Source organism: Grampus griseus (assembly GCF_964374135.1).
Source record: "Grampus griseus genome assembly, chromosome: 5".
NCBI classification, from domain to species: Eukaryota; Metazoa; Chordata; class Mammalia; order Artiodactyla; family Delphinidae; genus Grampus; species Grampus griseus.
In genome coordinates, this window is record NC_138998.1 from 65,350 (window position 1) to 84,503 (window position 19,154).

At 50.1% G+C, this 19,154-nt stretch overlaps 1 protein-coding gene across 1 annotated transcript; it reads left to right on the forward strand.

Moving 5' to 3' along the window:
• Positions 1-3,225: 3,225 nt before the first annotated feature.
• LOC309822670 (double homeobox protein 4-like protein 4) lies at positions 3,226-8,476 on the forward strand (the record flags this gene model as incomplete). Its single annotated transcript, XM_082654635.1, has 5 exons — positions 3,226-3,268; positions 5,001-5,155; positions 6,578-6,698; positions 7,106-7,260; positions 7,787-8,476. 5 exons carry the CDS (start codon positions 3,226-3,228, stop codon positions 8,474-8,476), a joined length of 1,164 nt encoding a protein of 387 aa, XP_082510761.1.
• Positions 8,477-19,154: the final 10,678 nt, after the last annotated feature.

Below are 19,154 nucleotides of genomic sequence, written 5' to 3' on the forward strand. Positions count from 1 at the left end.
GGGCAGGAAGGAAGGCCTTCCCCCGAGCCCCTTTCAAGCCTCCTTTCCTGGGAGGCAGAGCCATGGGGGAGAGAAAGAAGAAGGAACAAGCAATGCTCATGATAGTGTCTGGCAGGGAGAACAAGGCAAGTTGACTGTCGACAGCAACTGCGTTGTGCCCAGGAGGGATGCCATGCTCCACACGGACTGTCACAAAGCTTGCGCACCAAGAGGGACACCCTCTCTGAAGCCTCAAGGAATTCAAACCTTCCAATGAGAACGAGGAGGACCCAACGCTGAACTGGATTTCCCCGTTGTATGTGACATTCCATTGATCCAATCAATAAATCTTGGCACTCAGTTCAAGTTCTTGGTTGTGCTTTGGTCGCTTTAATTTCTCCCGCATGTCCTCAGAGAGGTGAAATCCCTCCCATGACCTGGGACAGCATGGAAGGCGGTCCAGATACCCCTGTCTAGTCCCGTAGCTTGTAGCCACAAACACACCCTAGTGGAATCACGAAAACAGTCTCTCAGTGACAACATTCACTTGCTTTCTGGGTGCATGGTATGGAAGAGTTCCTCGAGGGCATCGCCGTTGCACACAAGGACAGAACTATGCAAACACTTTCATTGCCAGGGTTTATAGTAACAACTGTGCCCAATGTATTATGCACACAAATCATCACTCTCCATCTCTCTCTCTCTCTCTCTCTCTCTCTCTCTCTGGCTCATTACATGTCCACGGCTACACACTACAGGAACACACCTCTCAAAAGATAAGCCAAGTTATAACTAAAGTGATGAACAAATGAACTGAAAAACCGAATGCCTGTGGCATTGTAACGTCATGGCAGATGATCCCTTCCACTGCTTCTTTCAAAAATATTTTCCAACACATGTGCCTCGTACACTCTGTGTTGAGTGATTCTCCACTGGCTCAATCTGTGTGCCCCATGTCCAGCATGGGAGTGTCAGTGGCACGAAGTATTAAAATAATCTAATGTGTAAACAACAATGTATCTGAGTCTCTGGATACAACTGCATCCGGGTCTCTAGCTCTATTGTGTGCATATCTCTGCAGATACATCTAGTCCTCAACTCCCTCCCAGTCACTCCCCTGTCTTAGGCTCCCATTTGTCCAGATCTCTAGAGCTATATACAGCGCTCTCTCGCTCTCTGTCCCTCTCTCTCTCTCACTCACTTTCTCACTCTCTTTCTCTTTCACTTTCTCTCTCTCTCTCTCTCTCTCTCTCTCTCTCTCTCTATCTCTCTCACCCTCTCTCTCTCTCTCCCTCACTTTCTCTCTCTCTTTCTCTTTCACTTTCTCTCTCCCTCTCTCTCCTTCTTTTCACTGGGCAGAAATGGAACATCATTTTCAAGAGCCACACAGGTGGCATAGGCCTTCTGGGAAAAGAATCTGGCCACGGTAGCCTCAGGACAAGTAGGATTGGAGATGTAGAAAGAGACAACTTATGGAAGAGTTGGTGCTTTCAAGAGGGTGGGGGGAACACTGGGTCACAGTGTTCCGGGAAACACTGAGATTCTTGTGGGTGGAAGGACTTGCACAGGCTCTTCCTAGAGCTAGGAACTGTGGCTTTACCATCTTGGTTGTCCAATGCTGGCCGCTCCAGAGAAACCTCAGAGCCCAGGGACAGGCAGCGGTACCTCCACAGGGAGGCCAGCGGTGCACTGTGCATAAACACACCTGCAGGCTCTCAGGATTCCCTGGCTGCCATGCAGATCACAGCTTCTGCTCCCCCAAGCAAGCTTATCCCACCTGGATTGTCCAGGAGGGAGGTGATCCAGGTCTGGCAGGCAGTGCCTTCTGGGAGAAGCCAGCAAATCCCATGTTTCAGTGATTAATTTTCTCAGCCAAAACTTCCAACTACTCGGGAAAACCCCCCCTGATCCAACAAGATGGTCATGCCTCCCTCTGATCTCTGGCACTGCAGGACAAGGGACTAGGACATACACCTCCTCAGGACATCCTCCTGGGCCCCCTGGGACTTGCAGACACCTACTGGTCCCGGTGACATCCGTCCAATGGTACCACCTGACAACCGACCTTAGTGGGTACAGAAAATCAAACACACAGATCACACAAACACCCCTACGCGCGTGCACACACACACACACACACACACACACACACACACACACCAGCCACGTTTTCATGAATTGCTGGTGTAATTACTCTGATTGCCAACTGTTTCTGAATAAGCTCACTATCCTCATGTTAATCCACGTGGTGGCCAAAGAAGCATGGTGGCAAAAGAACACATTTGGCATGGTTCTGTATTTTTTGGTGGGGTTTCTTTTGTTGGTTTGTTTTAAATTTTTCTATTCTCTGCAGCCCAAATGCACCGATAATGTTGGGATGGCTGTACTTGGAATCCAAGCTTTCCTTTCAAACTCAGCTGTGTCATCATCCATCATGTAACGTGCTACATATCCCTCTCCTTCCCCTTCCCCTTCCCCTTCCCCTTCCCCTTCCTCTTCTCCTTCTTCTTCTTGGTACAGTTGTCAGTTGACCACTGAATGTGAAACCGACTCTCTCTTTTGTACGCCAAGGATAAGCACTGAAAATAAGTTCCTTTCCTTGTGAAACATACACGTGTGGCATGCCCCTTTCTCTGGTCTCTCCATGGCATGTGAGCAACGGGATGGGTTTCAGAGTACCTCTGAAAAAGTCCCAAAGAGCTGAGGACCATGGGTAGACACTACATAAGCACTCAAGCTTAGTATGTGAATTATCGGGAACTCAAACCCCAGCCAAGGAAATGCTTTAGGAGTGTGAGGCAATGATGTCCTGGTGGTGATGAGGGAAGTGGGAAACGTACTCGATGCAAACTAGGCTCTAGGTTCTCTCTCCATTTGGGAAAGTACAGTGACACACTTAAGCGTGAATGACTCAGAGGTGGGGAATTCCACGGAGACAGAAAGTATGTGTGGAATGTTGAAAGGTGTGAAAAGGAGAGAGCACTTGACCCCAAGCATTCTGGCAAAGGATGACGAGGGCGGCAGCTTCAAAGGGACCTGGGAGCCTCCGAGCAGGCCTTCCATTCCAACGCCCACTTGCCTCTCGGGATTCCTTCCAGGTTCTCAATTGGCAAGAAAGGGTTCTGCACCATCTGTGGCTATTTACATAAATAGGGGCGTGGCATCCTCATCCATTATAAACCCTGAGCTTCTGAGAACTGAACAGTTGGCCAGCAGTTTCCGTGCCATCCCTGTGGGTCTCCCACCATGGATTTGTCCAGCTCATCCGGCACATACAGCACCTCCAGAGGTACGTTGCCCTCAGCATCTGGGCTCTGCGCTTGGATCATCCAAATACACTCATGCACCTCCCCGACCCAAGGGTTGATCACCACGAAGGTTGAAGTTTCCCAATGACCACCAAATGGCATGCACTGATATGCTGGGACATGTTTCTGGAATCACTTGGGCAAAAGGATGCACCTTGGTTTGGGCATTTCACGTACATATTTCTGGTTTGCTGCTTCATTTGTTTTCCTTCTAGAAATCCACATGGAAGTTGGTAGCCCTGTTGCCTGACAATGGCTTCTCTACTAAAAATCCCAGCCTGTGTTTGCAGTGAATGGAACACGAGTATTTGATAACGTTCCCAACTAAACTGACACTCTTTTCCAGTTGACAGTGTTTGGGATTTTGAATTTGTTTCACATGTTCTATTCTTGCTGTTGTTGCGGATTTGCTCTGTTATGTTGTGTGTTCCATTTGAACTGGTTAACTTCCACGATGTCCATGGAAATAATCCACATCCAGTATGTGTTAAGATTACGAGACAAAGAGAGATTTTCTTTGAGCACACCTGAAAGCTAGAACCTGGGAAACAGAGATTCCAGGAGCACTCGAACTGTCTTTCATTAGACTCCAAGGTAGGCACTGCAGGAGTCTCTGGAAAGCCAAAATCTGCAGTGTGACAAGTCCGTTCCTTGAGTGCTTTCCAAATATGTTCCTTGGAGCTGGCAGGAAGGAAGGGCGCTTTTAAAGGGAGTCCCCGTTGGGGATCCGAAACCCTTGCCTTGTCTTGAATCCTTCCAGAGGGAGACCTGGAGACGACCCTACGTCACCAGCTGCCAGCTGCTAGGGCAGGTAGCCCTTGCAGAAGGGTTGGCATTGACCTAGAGTTGGAGAGATTTCAGGAAACTCAAGATCTCAAGGGTGTGCAGGACGTGCCTGAAACCACACCCTCCCTGGCCATCACACCCGGCTCCCACCTTAGAATGCAGGAAACAAACATCCATCCATTCCCTTGCTACAAGAAATAGGCAACCTCAAATAGGAAAGGGGTGGGGGGTAGCCCTTCAGACTGCTCAACTGAAAGAATAGCACGCACACGGGGAGAGTCACCATGACCTCGGTGACTAAAAGGGAAACTCATCTTCTGAGGAGTACTGGGCTGTTGTGGGTGTGTGGGTGGGTTGGCGCCATCAGACAGGGCAGCACGTTGGTCATGGCTCAAAAATTAGGTCTTCTAAACAATCCTCTAGTGTGTTCTGTGTTGGGGGTTGGCTTGTGTGTTTGTCTGGCTTCATTGGGCTTTCGTCTACTTTCCTTTCCAATAGTGAAAGTGCAGATATGCTGTGCGAATGATAGTTCAGAAGCCAGGTTCCTATGGTTAGCATAGAGTTAGAGGTAAATCTGGTAGAAGCCATCAAGATTTTCCAAGGCCTCCACAGGTGGAAAATCCTTCCACCCGTTTTGGTCACGGTAGCCTGTTTTCCTAGGGCTTTCCCCTTCTCTTTGCATTGCGTCCTGTGGATCATTGGCGAATGGTGAGGTGATCCCCATAGCCTTGACCCTCAGCTTAGCTTGAGCCCCCAGGGTCCCACTCAGCGTGGCTTTCGGGGTGTACCCACGGTTTATCCAAATGCAGAGTCTTCCCCTGGCTTAGAGCTTTTTCTCATGGCACAGGGACCAGCACTGGGCCGGCACCATTCATTTGCACCTCCATGGATTCTCCCCTGACACATTCCCCCTCTTCTCTCCCACAGGCCGACTCTCAAGACCATCGCGAAGGAGGAGGCTTGTTCTGAGTCTGAGTCAGAAGGACACCCTGCAAGCACTCTTTCAACAGAACCCCTATCCCGGGATAACGACCAGAGAATGGCTGGCACGAGAACTGGACATTCCAGAAAGCAGAATTCAGGTACAACCGAGTCTCTCGATCCATTTTCCCTCTCGGGGTCCATGTCCAGATGCAAGTTGCCCCACTCCAGTTGCACTCCTTACTCTAGGGCTTTCCTCTTCGGGGTGCTCCAGACAGCAGGAACTCGAATCTTGGCAAGAAGGTGGCTCCCTTTGGAAAACGTGGCCAGACTGAGCTGTGTGGCGAGAGGTCCATTCAAATGTGTGGTCAAGTATAAAGGGCGAGGGGTCAAGGAAGCAGGAAGGCCTGGTGGTGTCAAGGAGATGTTACCTTGATGGCTGGCCTCCGAGGAACTAGCTGTGCTGAAGACTTCCCTCTCTGGGCACGTTGGAGAGGAGTCACCAAAGTTAGGAACACCGTGCCTGCGACCTTACAGAGCGTCACCAAAGACTGATTGACTTTCCCTACGAACACTTTTTCTCAGGGTGTCCAATTTTCCACACACCACCATCAGAAATGTCTAAAGACATGCACACACACACGCACACAAGCACAGGTCCACACTGCTGTTCGGCCTTGGGGAATGAGGTAGCATGCACAATGTTTCACTGTTGAAGACAAGGACACATATTCTGAAGAAGGGGAGCGGGTACATAAGAGCCTCCTGACCTAAAAGTGATGGAGGCATGTAGTTGAGTAGTAACTGTCAATGAGTAGTTCCCAGGCAGCATGAGAAGAGTGGTTTTCATGGGGGCACTTGCTAATGGATACGATTGCATGTTATGAGACAGTACTGCCTGTGGGGACATAAGAGAGGCAGGGAGACATGAATCGGGCATGGACTACGGGAAACGGGAGGCAAAGAGACCAAATGAGGGAAAGGAGATTGAGCCTGAGAGCCTGGGACAGAGACAGAGTGAGGGGAAGGCAGGCAGGCAGTCACTTGGGCAGCCGGGGGGGTCTCAACAGAGACAGACGTCAACAGGTAGATGTGGAGAATCGTAGACAGAGACCAAAAGACCCACAGAGAAAATGGTAGTTTTGATGAGAACGGCTGGGGCGGGGGAGAGAGACAGAGAGAGTTAGCTATCCATCCCATTCTGACTGTGGGAAAGCAAGCATTGTCTCCTCCTGTGTCACAAGTCATTACTCTGGACACCAGTAAGGTGACTCGAAGAGGAAGGATTATTTTCACGGACACAGATTGTGTATTCTGGAATCTGGTGCACTTCTTCAGAGGTAAAAGCCGGAGTCTACATTCTACATGCTAGTGAGACTTCAGTCCCTTTGAATCGTAAATATTTCCACTGGGGGCAGACGGGCCATACTGGGTCTCCATCAGTCGGCTTGTTGCTCGCCGACTGGCTGGCCGGCCGGCTGGCTGGTGCGTTTGTGCATTTGTTCTATGGTGCATCCCTGCAATAGATCTTGGAAGTACGTGCATAAGCATTGAAAGACAAGGCTTTCTTTCTTTGTACCCAGGTTTGGTTTCAAAACCAACGAAGAAGACGCCTAAAGCAGAGCCGATTGCTGTCGGAGAATGCCTTCAAAGGAGGGCAGTCACAGCCACTGCGGCCCCCACCACCTGAGGCTTTGACTCGAGGTAAGTACCCGGCATTCCATAGGCATTTCCCAAGAGCATCTCCTTGAGACAGAATCATCTATGAACGTGGATGACCATGGGAGGCCAAGAACGCTTCAGAGAGGAAACCATGATATCTTGGGATCTTGCCCCATTCCTGTTCCACCCAGGAGCATCATGCCCCTCTTGGAGGGTGGGGAGATGCATGCCCAGGAAGGCTTGGAATCTTTGGGTCCAGAACCTGCCCGGACGTGCAGAAATGCCTTCTTCCGTCACATGGGGCGTTTTCACATAGCACTGAGTTAGGTGTATCGATGTATCGATCTTGATCTATGACATACCGCTTCCTACATACCACACACTGGATCTGCTGTGAATGTGCTGAAATTGGCCTGAATGTCCTCTCTTCTCTGTGTGTTCTTCTTTAGGAAGCATGGGAAGAGAGGCCAGGCGAAAGAGGACTTTCATCTCTCCTTCTCAAACAAGGGTCCTTATGCAAGCCTTTGAGAGGGATCGATTTCCATCTATTGCTGCCAGGGAAGAATTGGCTCACCAGACAGGAATTCCCGAACCTCGAATCCAGGTAAGTTCTCCACCAGTGGGTGGAACTTGGCTTCTCCCACGAGAAAGGAGTGTTAACCCTTGCGACGGGTTGTTGCTGGATATATGTAGGCTTGGAGACGGGGGATTGGGAGGAAGTTCCCTTCGTCTTACGAATACGCTACGGGGGCTGATCTGAAGGCATCCATTTCCAGAAGAGGACAGGGCAATGGAAGTCCTGGGCAGCCAGGGAGGGGCCTGAGTTTGTAGCTGGTCAATGCCAGCTCTCCTCAAAGACAGGGGTGGGGAAGGGTGCGGAGAGTGGTGTGAGTCCTGTGTTGCCCTGACGTCCTCCCGCATTTTCAAGAGCCAAGGTGAAAGCTCTATAGGAAAAATGGCCCTTAGGTGAGGCCCAACAGTACTTGCCATGGGTCTGACAGATTGGAGGGCATGTCAGGTCAGGGCAGGGCAGGTTGGGGCGGGCTGGGGTGGGCCGGGAATGAGGCGGCGGCAAGTCGATCTGGATTGTCACGCTGCTAATGCTCCTGTCGCCCCATATGGTTCCCTAGATATGGTTCCAGAACCGAAGAGCTCGGCACCCAAAGCAGAGCGCTAGTGGGCCTGTGAATGCCTTAGCCAAAGGCCCTGATGCCACATCAGCTGTGACTGCCCTGTCGGACCAAAGCACCCTGCCCACTGTCCATAGAAGCTCTCATCGTTATCCTCCCTCTCATGCACCTGATAGCATGCAATCCTTTGCTGCGGCCACTGCTGTTTTCTCCCCCTCCTTTCTTGGGCCAGAGGCTTCCTATGGGTGCTGTGTGGGCCAGCCGTTGATGTTCATCATGCTCCAGCCCAGCCTGGCAGCCCTTCAGAGATGCCAGAACCCACAGCCTCTTCTGGCCACAGTTCAGTGGGGCGAACGGTCACATGCTCTCATCGCCAGTGGGCAGCCTGCCCAGGGGGCCATCTGGCCACCTGCACCACCAGAGACACACTTCTGGCAGCAGCAGGCAAGCTCAGGTGAAGAGACATCTCCCCAGCTGGAGCAACAGCCCCAGCGCTCAGCCCTTACAGGCTCCTCAAGCCTCCTGGATGAACTCTTGTCAGACGTGGACATTCTGGACAAGGCAGGCCCTTTTCTGAATGTGGACACAGAGGAAGAGGAACTTGCAGCAACCCTGGAAGCCCCCCTCAGCGAGGAAGAATTCAAGGCCCTGCTTGACATACTGTCAGGCTCCCCAGTGCCACAGGTTTAGGGGCAGGAAGGAAGGCCTTCCCCCGAGCCCCTTTCAAGCCTCCTTTCCTGGGAGGCAGAGCCATGGGGGAGAGAAAGAAGAAGGAACAAGCAATGCTCATGATAGTGTCTGGCAGGGAGAACAAGGCAAGTTGACTGACGACAGCAACTGCATTGTGCCCAGGAGGGATGCCATGCTCCACACGGACTGTCACAAAGCTTGCGCACCAAGAGGGACACCCTCTCTGAAGCCTCAAGGAATTCAAACCTTCCAATGAGAATGAGGAGGACCCAACGCTGAACTGGATTTCCCCGTTGTATGTGACATTCCATTGATCCAATCAATAAATCTTGGCACTCAGTTCAAGTTCTTGGTTGTGCTTTGGTCGCTTTAATTTCTCCCGCATTTCCTCAGAGAGGTGAAATCCCTCCCATGACCTGGGACAGCATGGAAGGCGGTCCAGATACCCCTGTCTAGTCCCGTAGCTTGTAGCCACAAACACACCCTAGTGGAATCACGAAAACAGTCTCTCAGTGACAACATTCACTTGCTTTCTGGGTGCATGGTATGGAAGAGTTCCTCGAGGGCATCGCCTTTGCACACAAGGACAGAACTATGCAAACACTTTCATTGCCAGGGTTTATAGTAACAACTGTGCCCAATGTATTATGCACACAAATCATCACTCTCCATCTCTCTCTCTCTCTCTCTCTCTCTCTCTCTGGCTCATTACATGTCCACGGCTACACACTACAGGAACACACCTCTCAAAAGATAAGCCAAGTTATAACTAAAGTGATGAACAAATGAACTGAAAAACCGAATGCCTGTGGCATTGTAACGTCATGGCAGATGATCCCTTCCACTGCTTCTTTCAAAAATATTTTCCAACACATGTGCCTCGTACACTCTGTGTTGAGTGATTCTCCACTGGCTCAATCTGTGTGCCCCATGTCCAGCATGGGAGTGTCAGTGGCACGAAGTATTAAAATAATCTAATGTGTAAACAACAATGTATCTGAGTCTCTGGATACAACTGCATCCGGGTCTCTAGCTCTATTGTGTGCATATCTCTGCAGATACATCTAGTCCTCAACTCCCTCCCAGTCACTCCCCTGTCTTAGGCTCCCATTTGTCCAGATCTCTAGAGCTATATACAGCGCTCTCTCGCTCTCTGTCCCTCTCTCTCTCTCACTCACTTTCTCACTCTCTTTCTCTTTCACTTTCTCTCTCTCTCTCTCTCTCTCTCTCGCCCTCTCTCTCTGTCTCTCCCTCACTTTCTCTCTCTCTTTCTCTTTCACTTTCTCTCTCCCTCTCTCTCCTTCTTTTCACTGGGCAGAAATGGAACATCATTTTCAAGAGCCACACAGGTGGCATAGGCCTTCTGGGAAAAGAATCTGGCCACGGTAGCCTCAGGACAAGTAGGATTGGAGATGTAGAAAGAGACAGCTTATGGAAGAGTTGGTGCTTTCAAGAGGGTGGGGGGAACACTGGGTCACAGTGTTCCGGGAAACACTGAGATTCTTGTGGGTGGAAGGACTTGCACAGGCTCTTCCTAGAGCTAGGAACTGTGGCTTTACCATCTTGGTTGTCCAATGCTGGCCGCTCCAGAGAAACCTCAGAGCCCAGGGACAGGCAGCGGTACCTCCACAGGGAGGCCAGCGGTGCACTGTGCATAAACACACCTGCAGGCTCTCAGGATTCCCTGGCTGCCATGCAGATCACAGCTTCTGCTCCCCCAAGCAAGCTTATCCCACCTGGATTGTCCAGGAGGGAGGTGATCCAGGTCTGGCAGGCAGTGCCTTCTGGGAGAAGCCAGCAAATCCCATGTTTCAGTGATTAATTTTCTCAGCCAAAACTTCCAACTACTCGGGAAAACCCCCCCTGATCCAACAAGATGGTCATGCCTCCCTCTGATCTCTGGCACTGCAGGACAAGGGACTAGGACATACACCTCCTCAGGACATCCTCCTGGGCCCCCTGGGACTTGCAGACACCTACTGGTCCCGGTGACATCCGTCCAATGGTACCACCTGACAACCGACCTTAGTGGGTACAGAAAATCAAACACACAGATCACACAAACACCCCTACGTGCGTGCACACACACACACACACACACACACACACACACACACACCAGCCACGTTTTCATGAATTGCTGGTGTAATTACTCTGATTGCCAACTGTTTCTGAATAAGCTCACTATCCTCATGTTAATCCACGTGGTGGCCAAAGAAGCATGGTGGCAAAAGAACACATTTGGCATGGTTCTGTATTTTTTGGTGGGGTTTCTTTTGTTGGTTTGTTTTAAATTTTTCTATTCTCTGCAGCCCAAATGCACCGATAATGTTGGGATGGCTGTACTTGGAATCCAAGCTTTCCTTTCAAACTCAGCTGTGTCATCATCCATCATGTAACGTGCTACATATCCCTCTCCTTCCCCTTCCCCTTCCCCTTCCCCTTCCCCTTCCTCTTCTCCTTCTTCTTCTTGGTACAGTTGTCAGTTGACCACTGAATGTGAAACCGACTCTCTCTTTTGTACACCAAGGATAAGCACTGAAAATAAGTTCCTTTCCTTGTGAAACATACACGTGTGGCATGCCCCTTTCTCTGGTCTCTCCATGGCATGTGAGCAACGGGATGGGTTTCAGAGTACCTCTGAAAAAGTCCCAAACAGCTGAGGACCATGGGTAGACACTAGATAAGCACTCAAGCTTAGTATGTGAATTATCGGGAACTCAAACCCCAGCCAAGGAAATGCTTTAGGAGTGTGAGGCAATGATGTCCTGGTGGTGATGAGGGAAGTGGGAAACGTACTCGATGCAAACTAGGCTCTAGGTTCTCTCTCCATTTGGGAAAGTACAGTGACACACTTAAGCGTGAATGACTCAGAGGTGGGGAATTCCACGGAGACAGAAAGTATGTGTGGAATGTTGAAAGGTGTGAAAAGGAGAGAGCTCTTGACCCCAAGCATTCTGGCAAAGGATGACGAGGGCGGCAGCTTCAAAGGGACCTGGGAGCCTCCGAGCAGGCCTTCCATTCCAACGCCCACTTGCCTCTCGGGATTCCTTCCAGGTTCTCAATTGGCAAGGAAGGGTTCTGCACCATCTGTGGCTATTTACATAAATAGGGGCGTGGCATCCTCATCCATTATAAACCCTGAGCTTCTGAGAACTGAACAGTTGGCCAGCAGTTTCCGTGCCATCCCTGTGGGTCTCCCACCATGGATTCGTCCAGCTCATCCGGCACATACAGCACCTCCAGAGGTACGTTGCCCTCAGCATCTGGGCTCTGTGCTTGGATCATCCAAATACACTCATGCACCTCCCCGACCCAAGGGTTGATCACCACGAAGGTTGAAGTTTCCCAATGACCACCAAATGGCATGCACTGATATGCTGGGACATGTTTCTGGAATCACTTGGGCAAAAGGATGCACCTTGGTTTGGGCATTTCACGTACATATTTCTAGTTTTCTGCTTCATTTGTTTTCCTTCTAGAAATCCACATGGAAGTTGGTAGCCCTGTTGCCTGACAATGGCTTCTCTACTAAAAATCCCAGCCTGTGTTTGCAGTGAACGGAACACGAGTATTTGATAACGTTCCCAACTAAACTGACACTCTTTTCCAGTTGACAGTGTTTGGGATTTTGAATTTGTTTCACATGTTCTATTCTTGCTGTTGTTGTGGATTTGCTCTGTTATGTTGTGTGTTCCATTTGAACTGGTTAACTTCCACGGTGTCCATGGAAATAATCCACATCCAGTATGTGTTAAGATTACGAGACAAAGAGAGATTTTCTTTGAGCACAACTGAAAGCTAGAACCTGGGAAACAGAGATTCCAGGAGCATTCGAACTGTCTTTCATTAGACTCCAAGGTAGGCACTGCAGGAGTCTCTGGAAAGCCAAAATCTGCAGTGTGACAAGTCCGTTCCTTGAGTGCTTTCCAAATATGTTCCTTGGAGCTGGCAGGAAGGAAGGGCGCTTTTAAAGGGAGTCCCCGTTGGGGATCCGAAACCCTTGCCTTGTCTTGAATCCTTCCAGAGGGAGACCTGGAGACGACCCTACGTCACCAGCTGCCAGCTGCTAGGGCAGGTAGCCCTTGCAGAAGGGTTGGCATTGACCTAGAGTTGGAGAGATTTCAGGAAACTCAAGATCTCAAAGGTGTGCAGGACGTGCCTGAAACCACACCCTCCCTGGCCATCACACCCGGCTCCCACCTTAGAATGCAGGAAACAAACATCCATCCATTCCCTTGCTACAAGAAATAGGCAACCTCAAATAGGAAAGGGGTGGGGGGTAGCCCTTCAGACTGCCCAACTGAAAGAATAGCACGCACATGGGGAGAGTCACCATGACCTCGGTGACTAAAAGGGAAACTCATCTTCTGAGGAGTACTGGGCTGTTGTGGGTGTGTGGGTGGGTTGGCGCCATCAGACAGGGCAGCACGTTGGTCATGGCTCAAAAATTAGGTCTTCTAAACAATCCTCTAGTGTGTTCTGTGTTGGGGGTTGGCTTGTGTGTTTGTCTGGCTTCATTGGGCTTTCGTCTAACTTTCCTTTCCAATAGTGAAAGTGCAGATATGCTGTGCGAATGATAGTTCAGAAGCCAGGTTCCTATGGTTAGCATAGAGTTAGAGGTAAATCTGGTAGAAGCCATCAAGATTTTCCAAGACCTCCACAGGTGGAAAATCCTTCCACCCGTTTTGGTCACGGTAGCCTGTTTTCCTAGGGCTTTCCCCTTCTCTTTGCATTGCGTCCTGTGGATCATTGGCGAATGGTGAGGTGATCCCCATAGCCTTGACCCTCAGCTTAGCTTGAGCCCCCAGGGTCCCACTCAGCGTGGCTTTCGGGGTGTACCCACGGTTTATCCAAATGCAGAGTCTTCCCCTGGCTTAGAGCTTTTTCTCATGGCACAGGGACCAGCACTGGGCCGGCACCATTCATTTGCACCTCCATGGATTCTCCCCTGACACATTCCCCCTCTTCTCTCCCACAGGCCGACTCTCAAGACCATCGCGAAGGAGGAGGCTTGTTCTGAGTCTGAGTCAGAAGGACACCCTGCAAGCACTCTTTCAACAGAACCCCTATCCCGGGATAACGACCAGAGAATGGCTGGCACGAGAACTGGACATTCCAGAAAGCAGAATTCAGGTACAACCGAGTCTCTCGATCCATTTTCCCTCTCGGGGTCCATGTCCAGATGCAAGTTGCCCCACTCCAGTTGCACTCCTTACTCTAGGGCTTTCCTCTTCGGGGTGCTCCAGACAGCAGGAACTCGAATCTTGGCAAGAAGGTGGCTCCCTTTGGAAAACGTGGCCAGACTGAGCTGTGTGGCGAGAGGTCCATTCAAATGTGTGGTCAAGTATAAAGGGCGAGGGGCCAAGGAAGCAGGAAGGCCTGGTGGTGTCAAGGAGATGTTACCTTGATGGCTGGCCTCCGAGGAACTAGCTGTGCTGAAGACTTCCCTCTCTGGGCACGTTGGAGAGGAGTCACCAAAGTTAGGAACACCGTGCCTGCGACCTTACAGAGCGTCACCAAAGACTGATTGACTTTCCCTACGAACACTTTTTCTCAGGGTGTCCAATTTTCCACACACCACCATCAGAAATGTCTAAAGACATGCACACACACACGCACACAAGCACAGGTCCACACTGCTGTTCGGCCTCGGGGAATGAGGTAGCATGCACAATGTTTCACTGTTGAAGACAAGGACACATATTCTGAAGAAGGGGAGCGGGTACATAAGAGCCTCCTGATCTAAAAGTGATGGAGGCATGTAGTCCCTGAGTAGTAACTGTCAATGAGTAGTTCCCAGGCAGCATGAGAAGAGTGGTTTTCATGGGGGCACTTGCTAATGGATACGATTGCATGTTATGAGACAGTACTGCCTGTGGGGACATAAGAGAGGCAGGGAGACATGAATCGGGCATGGACTACGGGAAACGGGAGGCAAAGAGACCAAATGAGGGAAAGGAGATTGAGCCTGAGAGCCTGGGACAGAGACAGAGCGAGGGGAAGGCAGGCAGGCAGTCACTTGGGCAGCCGGGGAGGTCTCAACAGAGACAGACGTCAACAGGTAGATGTGGAGAATCGTAGACAGAGACCAAAAGACCCACAGAGAAAATGGTAGTTTTGATGAGAACGGCTGGGGCGGGGGAGAGAGACAGAGAGAGTTAGCTATCCATCCCATTCTGACTGTGGGAAAGCAAGCATTGTCTCCTCCTGTGTCACAAGTCATTACTCTGGACACCAGTAAGGTGACTCGAAGAGGAAGGATTATTTTCACGGACACAGATTGTGTATTCTGGAATCTGGTGCACTTCTTCAGAGGTAAAAGCCGGAGTCTACATTCTACATGCTAGTGAGACTTCAGTCCCTTTGAATCGTAAATATTTCCACTGGGGGCAGACGGGCCATACTGGGTCTCCATCAGTCGGCTTGTTGCTCGCCGACTGGCTGGCCGGCCGGCTGGCTGGTGCGTTTGTGCATTTGTTCTATGGTGCATCCCTGCAATAGATCTTGGAAGTACGTGCATAAGCATTGAAAGACAAGACTTTCTTTCTTTGTACCCAGGTTTGGTTTCAAAACCAACGAAGAAGACGCCTAAAGCAGAGCCGATTGCTGTCGGAGAATGCCTTCAAAGGAGGGCAGTCACAGCCACTGCGGCCCCCACCACCTGAGGCTTTGACTCGAGGTAAGTACCTGGCATTCCATAGGCATTTCCCAAGAGCATCTCCTTGAGACAGAATCATCTATGAACGTGGATGACCATGGGAGGCCAAGAACGCTTCAGAGAGGAAACAATGATATCTTGGGATCTTGCCCCATTCCTGTTCCACCCAGGAGCATCATGCCCCTCTTGGAGGGTGGGGAGATGCATGCCCAGGAAGGCTTGGAATCTTTGGGTCCAGAACCTGCCCAGACGTGCAGAAATGCCTTCTTCCGTCACATGGGGCGTTTTCACATAGCACTGAGTTAGGTGTATCGATGTATCGATCTTGATCTATGACATACCGCTTCCTACATACCACACACTGGATCTGCTGTGAATGTGCTGAAATTGGCCTGAATGTCCTCTCTTCTCTGTGTGTTCTTCTTTAGGAAACATGGGAAGAGAGGCCAGGCGAACGAGGACTTTCATCTCTCCTTCTCAAACAAGGGTCTTTGTGCAAGCCTTTGAGAGGGATCGATTTCCATCTATTGCTGCCAGGGAAGAATTGGCTCACCAGACAAGAATTCCCGAACCTCGAATCCAGGTAAGTTCTCCACCAGTGGGTGGAACTTGGCTTCTCCCATGAGAAAGGAGTGTTAACCCTTGCGACGGGTTGTTGCTGGAAATATGTAGGTTTGGAGATGGGGGATTGTGAGGACGTTCCCTTCGTCTTACGATTACGCTACGGGGGCTGATCTGAAGGCATCCATTTCCATAAGGGGACAGGACAATGGAAGTCCTGGGCACACAGGAGGGTCCTGAGTTTGTAGCTGGTCAATGCCAGCTGTCCTCAAAGACAGGGTTGGGCAGGGGTGCAGAGAGTTGTGTGTGTCCTGTGTTGCCCTGACGTCCTCCCGCATTTTCAAGAGCCAAGGTGAAAGCTCTATAGGAAAAATGGCCCTTAGGTGAGGCCCAACAGTACTTGCCATGGGTCTGACAGATTGGAGGGCATGTCAGGTCAGGGCAGGGCAGGTTGGGGCGGGCTGGGGTGGGCCGGGAATGAGGCGGCGGCAAGTCGATCTGGATTGTCACGCTGCTAATGCTCCTGTCGCCCCATATGGTTCCCTAGATATGGTTCCAGAACCAAAGAGCTCGGCACCCAAAGCAGAGCGCTAGTGGGCCTGTGAATGCCTTAGCCAAAGGCCCTGATGCCACATCAGCTGTGACTGCCCTGTCGGACCAAAGCACCTTGCCCACTGTCCATAGAAGCTCTCATCGTTATCCTCCCTCTCATGCACGTGATAGCATGCAATCCTTTGCTGTGGCCACTGCTGTTTTCTCCCCCTCCTTTCTTGGGCCAGAGGCTTCCTATGGGTGCTGTGTGGGCCAGCCGTTGATGTTCATCATGCTCCAGCCCAGCCTGGCAGCCCTTCAGAGATGCCAGAACCCACAGCCTCTTCTGGCCACAGTTCCGTGGGGCGAACGGTCACATGCTCTCATCGCCAGTGGGCAGCCTGCCCAGGGGGCCATCTGGCCACCTGTACCACCAGAGACACACTTCTGGCAGCAGCAGGCAAGCTCAGGTGAAGAGACATCTCCCCAGCTGGAGCAACAGCCCCAGCGCTCAGCCCTTACAGCCTCCTGGATGAACTCTTGTCAGACGTGGACATTCTGGACAAGGCAGGTCCTTTTCTGAATACAGCCACAGAGGAAAAGGATCTTGTGGCAACCCTGGAAGCCCCCCTCAGCGCGGAATAATTCAAGGCCCTGTTCGACATGCTGTCAGTCTCCCCAGTGCCCCAGTTTTAGGGGGAGGAAGGAAGGCCTTCCCCCGAACCACTTTCAAGCTCTCTTTCCTGGGACGCAGAGCTATGGAGGAGAGAAAGAAGGAACAGGCAACGCTCATGATATTGTCTGGCAGGAAGAACAAGGCAAGTTGACTGTCGTCAGCAACTTCGTTGTGCCCAGGAGGGATGCCATGCTCCGCACGGACTGTCACAAAGCTTGTGCACCAAGAGGGACACCCTCTCTGAAGCCTCAAGGAATTCAAACCTTCCAATGACAATGAGGAAGATCCAACGCTGAACTGGATTTCCCCATTGTATGTGACATTCCATTGATCCAATCAATAGATCTTGGCAATCAGTTCCAGTTCTTGGTTGTGATTTGGTCGCTTTGATTTCTCCCGCATTTCCTCTGGGAGTTGAAATCCCTCCCTTGGCCTGGGACAGCATGGAATTTGGTCCAGATACCCCTGTCTATTCCCGTAGCTTGTAGCCACAAACACACCCTAGTGGAATTACGAAAACCGTCTCTCAGTGACAACCTTCTCTTGCTTTCTTGGTTCATGTTGTGGAAGAATTTTGAATTTCATTAGGTCCCATTTGTTTATTTTTGTCTTTATTTCCATTACTCTAGGAGGTGTCTCAAAATAGATATTGTTGTTAGTGTTGTGATGTGAAATCTCATGCTTTCACTGAGCCAGCATCTGTCCCCATGTCCAAGTGCAGCATCTCCACTTTCCTTTGGGAACTAACTCTCACCTGCTTCCTGTCGAAAAATTTCGGGGGTCTGCTCCCATGTTCCACCCATATGGAAGATGGGTTTATAATCCATTTATAGCCAATCCCATTTTCCATCCTGTGCTTGCTGTGACCAGTTCAAGGATGAGAAAGTGACCCAAGCCAGACCAGAGACATTGAAAGTCATGTGTTTTCAAGGAGCCTTAGGGAAAGAGAAACACTTCCAGCAAGAATGGAGATTGAGTGGGTTACATCCTGGAGTTGCTGGAGGCCCTGGTTGCAGTGAGAAGACCGTGCCTATGATTGGGACCACCCAAGGCCCTCAGCAGGACTGATGGTTGGAGAGGGACCAGGTCACACTATGAGAATGTGTTCCCTTGGGCCTGATACCTCCAACCCCACTCTTCAACTTGTCTCTTGTAAGTATTAATTTATTTCTGTAATTTATAACAATATTATTTATTTTACTTGAGTAAGCATGTCTAGTTCCTTGTAATCAAAAAAGTCCTGACACATCAGGACCAATGATTCCTGAGATTCCCTCTGGCCTGCTGTCCTCATTGGGCAGGCGTATCTGGGGGTGATGAAGACACTGGGTTGGGTCGGATCTAAGGGGAGCAGCCAACAACACTGTGCCTGTTTCTTCTATGTCCTGGGGGAGGGAAACTTCAGAACAACGAGAGGAGAACCAGCCTGGAGAAAGGGTCATAGGATGGATAATTGTTCTGCTTGTATTTTCTGTATTTTAGGGTTCATTTTGTTTGTGTGTTATTAAGAGATCACCTTTTTGTTCTAGATTTACAGGGTGGTGCAATCGTTTGTTCTCATTTGACATGTAATTTCACCTCTCATTCTAGATTTCTACAGAATTGTCACAGTTAATGAACAAAGATGGATACTTTACCATGAACTATAATCCATATTTTATTCAGGTTCCCATCGTTCTTCCTTTTTCTGTCCTAGGATCCCATCCAGTGTATCACATGGCATTGAGTTATCATGTCACTTTAGGATCTCTTTGGCTTTGGCATTTTCTCACACTGTCCTCCTCTCAGTGACCTAGACAGTGTTGAGGAGGACTAGTCTGGTATTTTGAAGACTGTCCCACATTGGGATTTACTTGGTGTTTTTCTTGTGTTTAGAATGGGGTCATGGGTTATGAGGAAGCCGATCCCAGAGGTAAAGTGCTTTCTCATGACTTTATATCATGGGAACACACATAAAGGCAAATTATCACTGTTCATGTTAATTTTGTCTTCCTGGCTTAGGTAGTGTTTTTCCCCTACTGTAATGTCACTTTTTCCTTAAGTCTGCACCGTGTGTCTTCTTTAGGATGAAGTCACTATGAGGCCCTTACACTTCAAGCCAGGAGAGTTTAGCCCCACTTCCTTAATGAATGACTGAATATCTACATCAATTATTTGGAGTTGTTCCACACAGTTGGATTTCAACAGTACTCATAAAACACACACACACATACACACAGACACACACTGTATATAATCATTTACTTTTA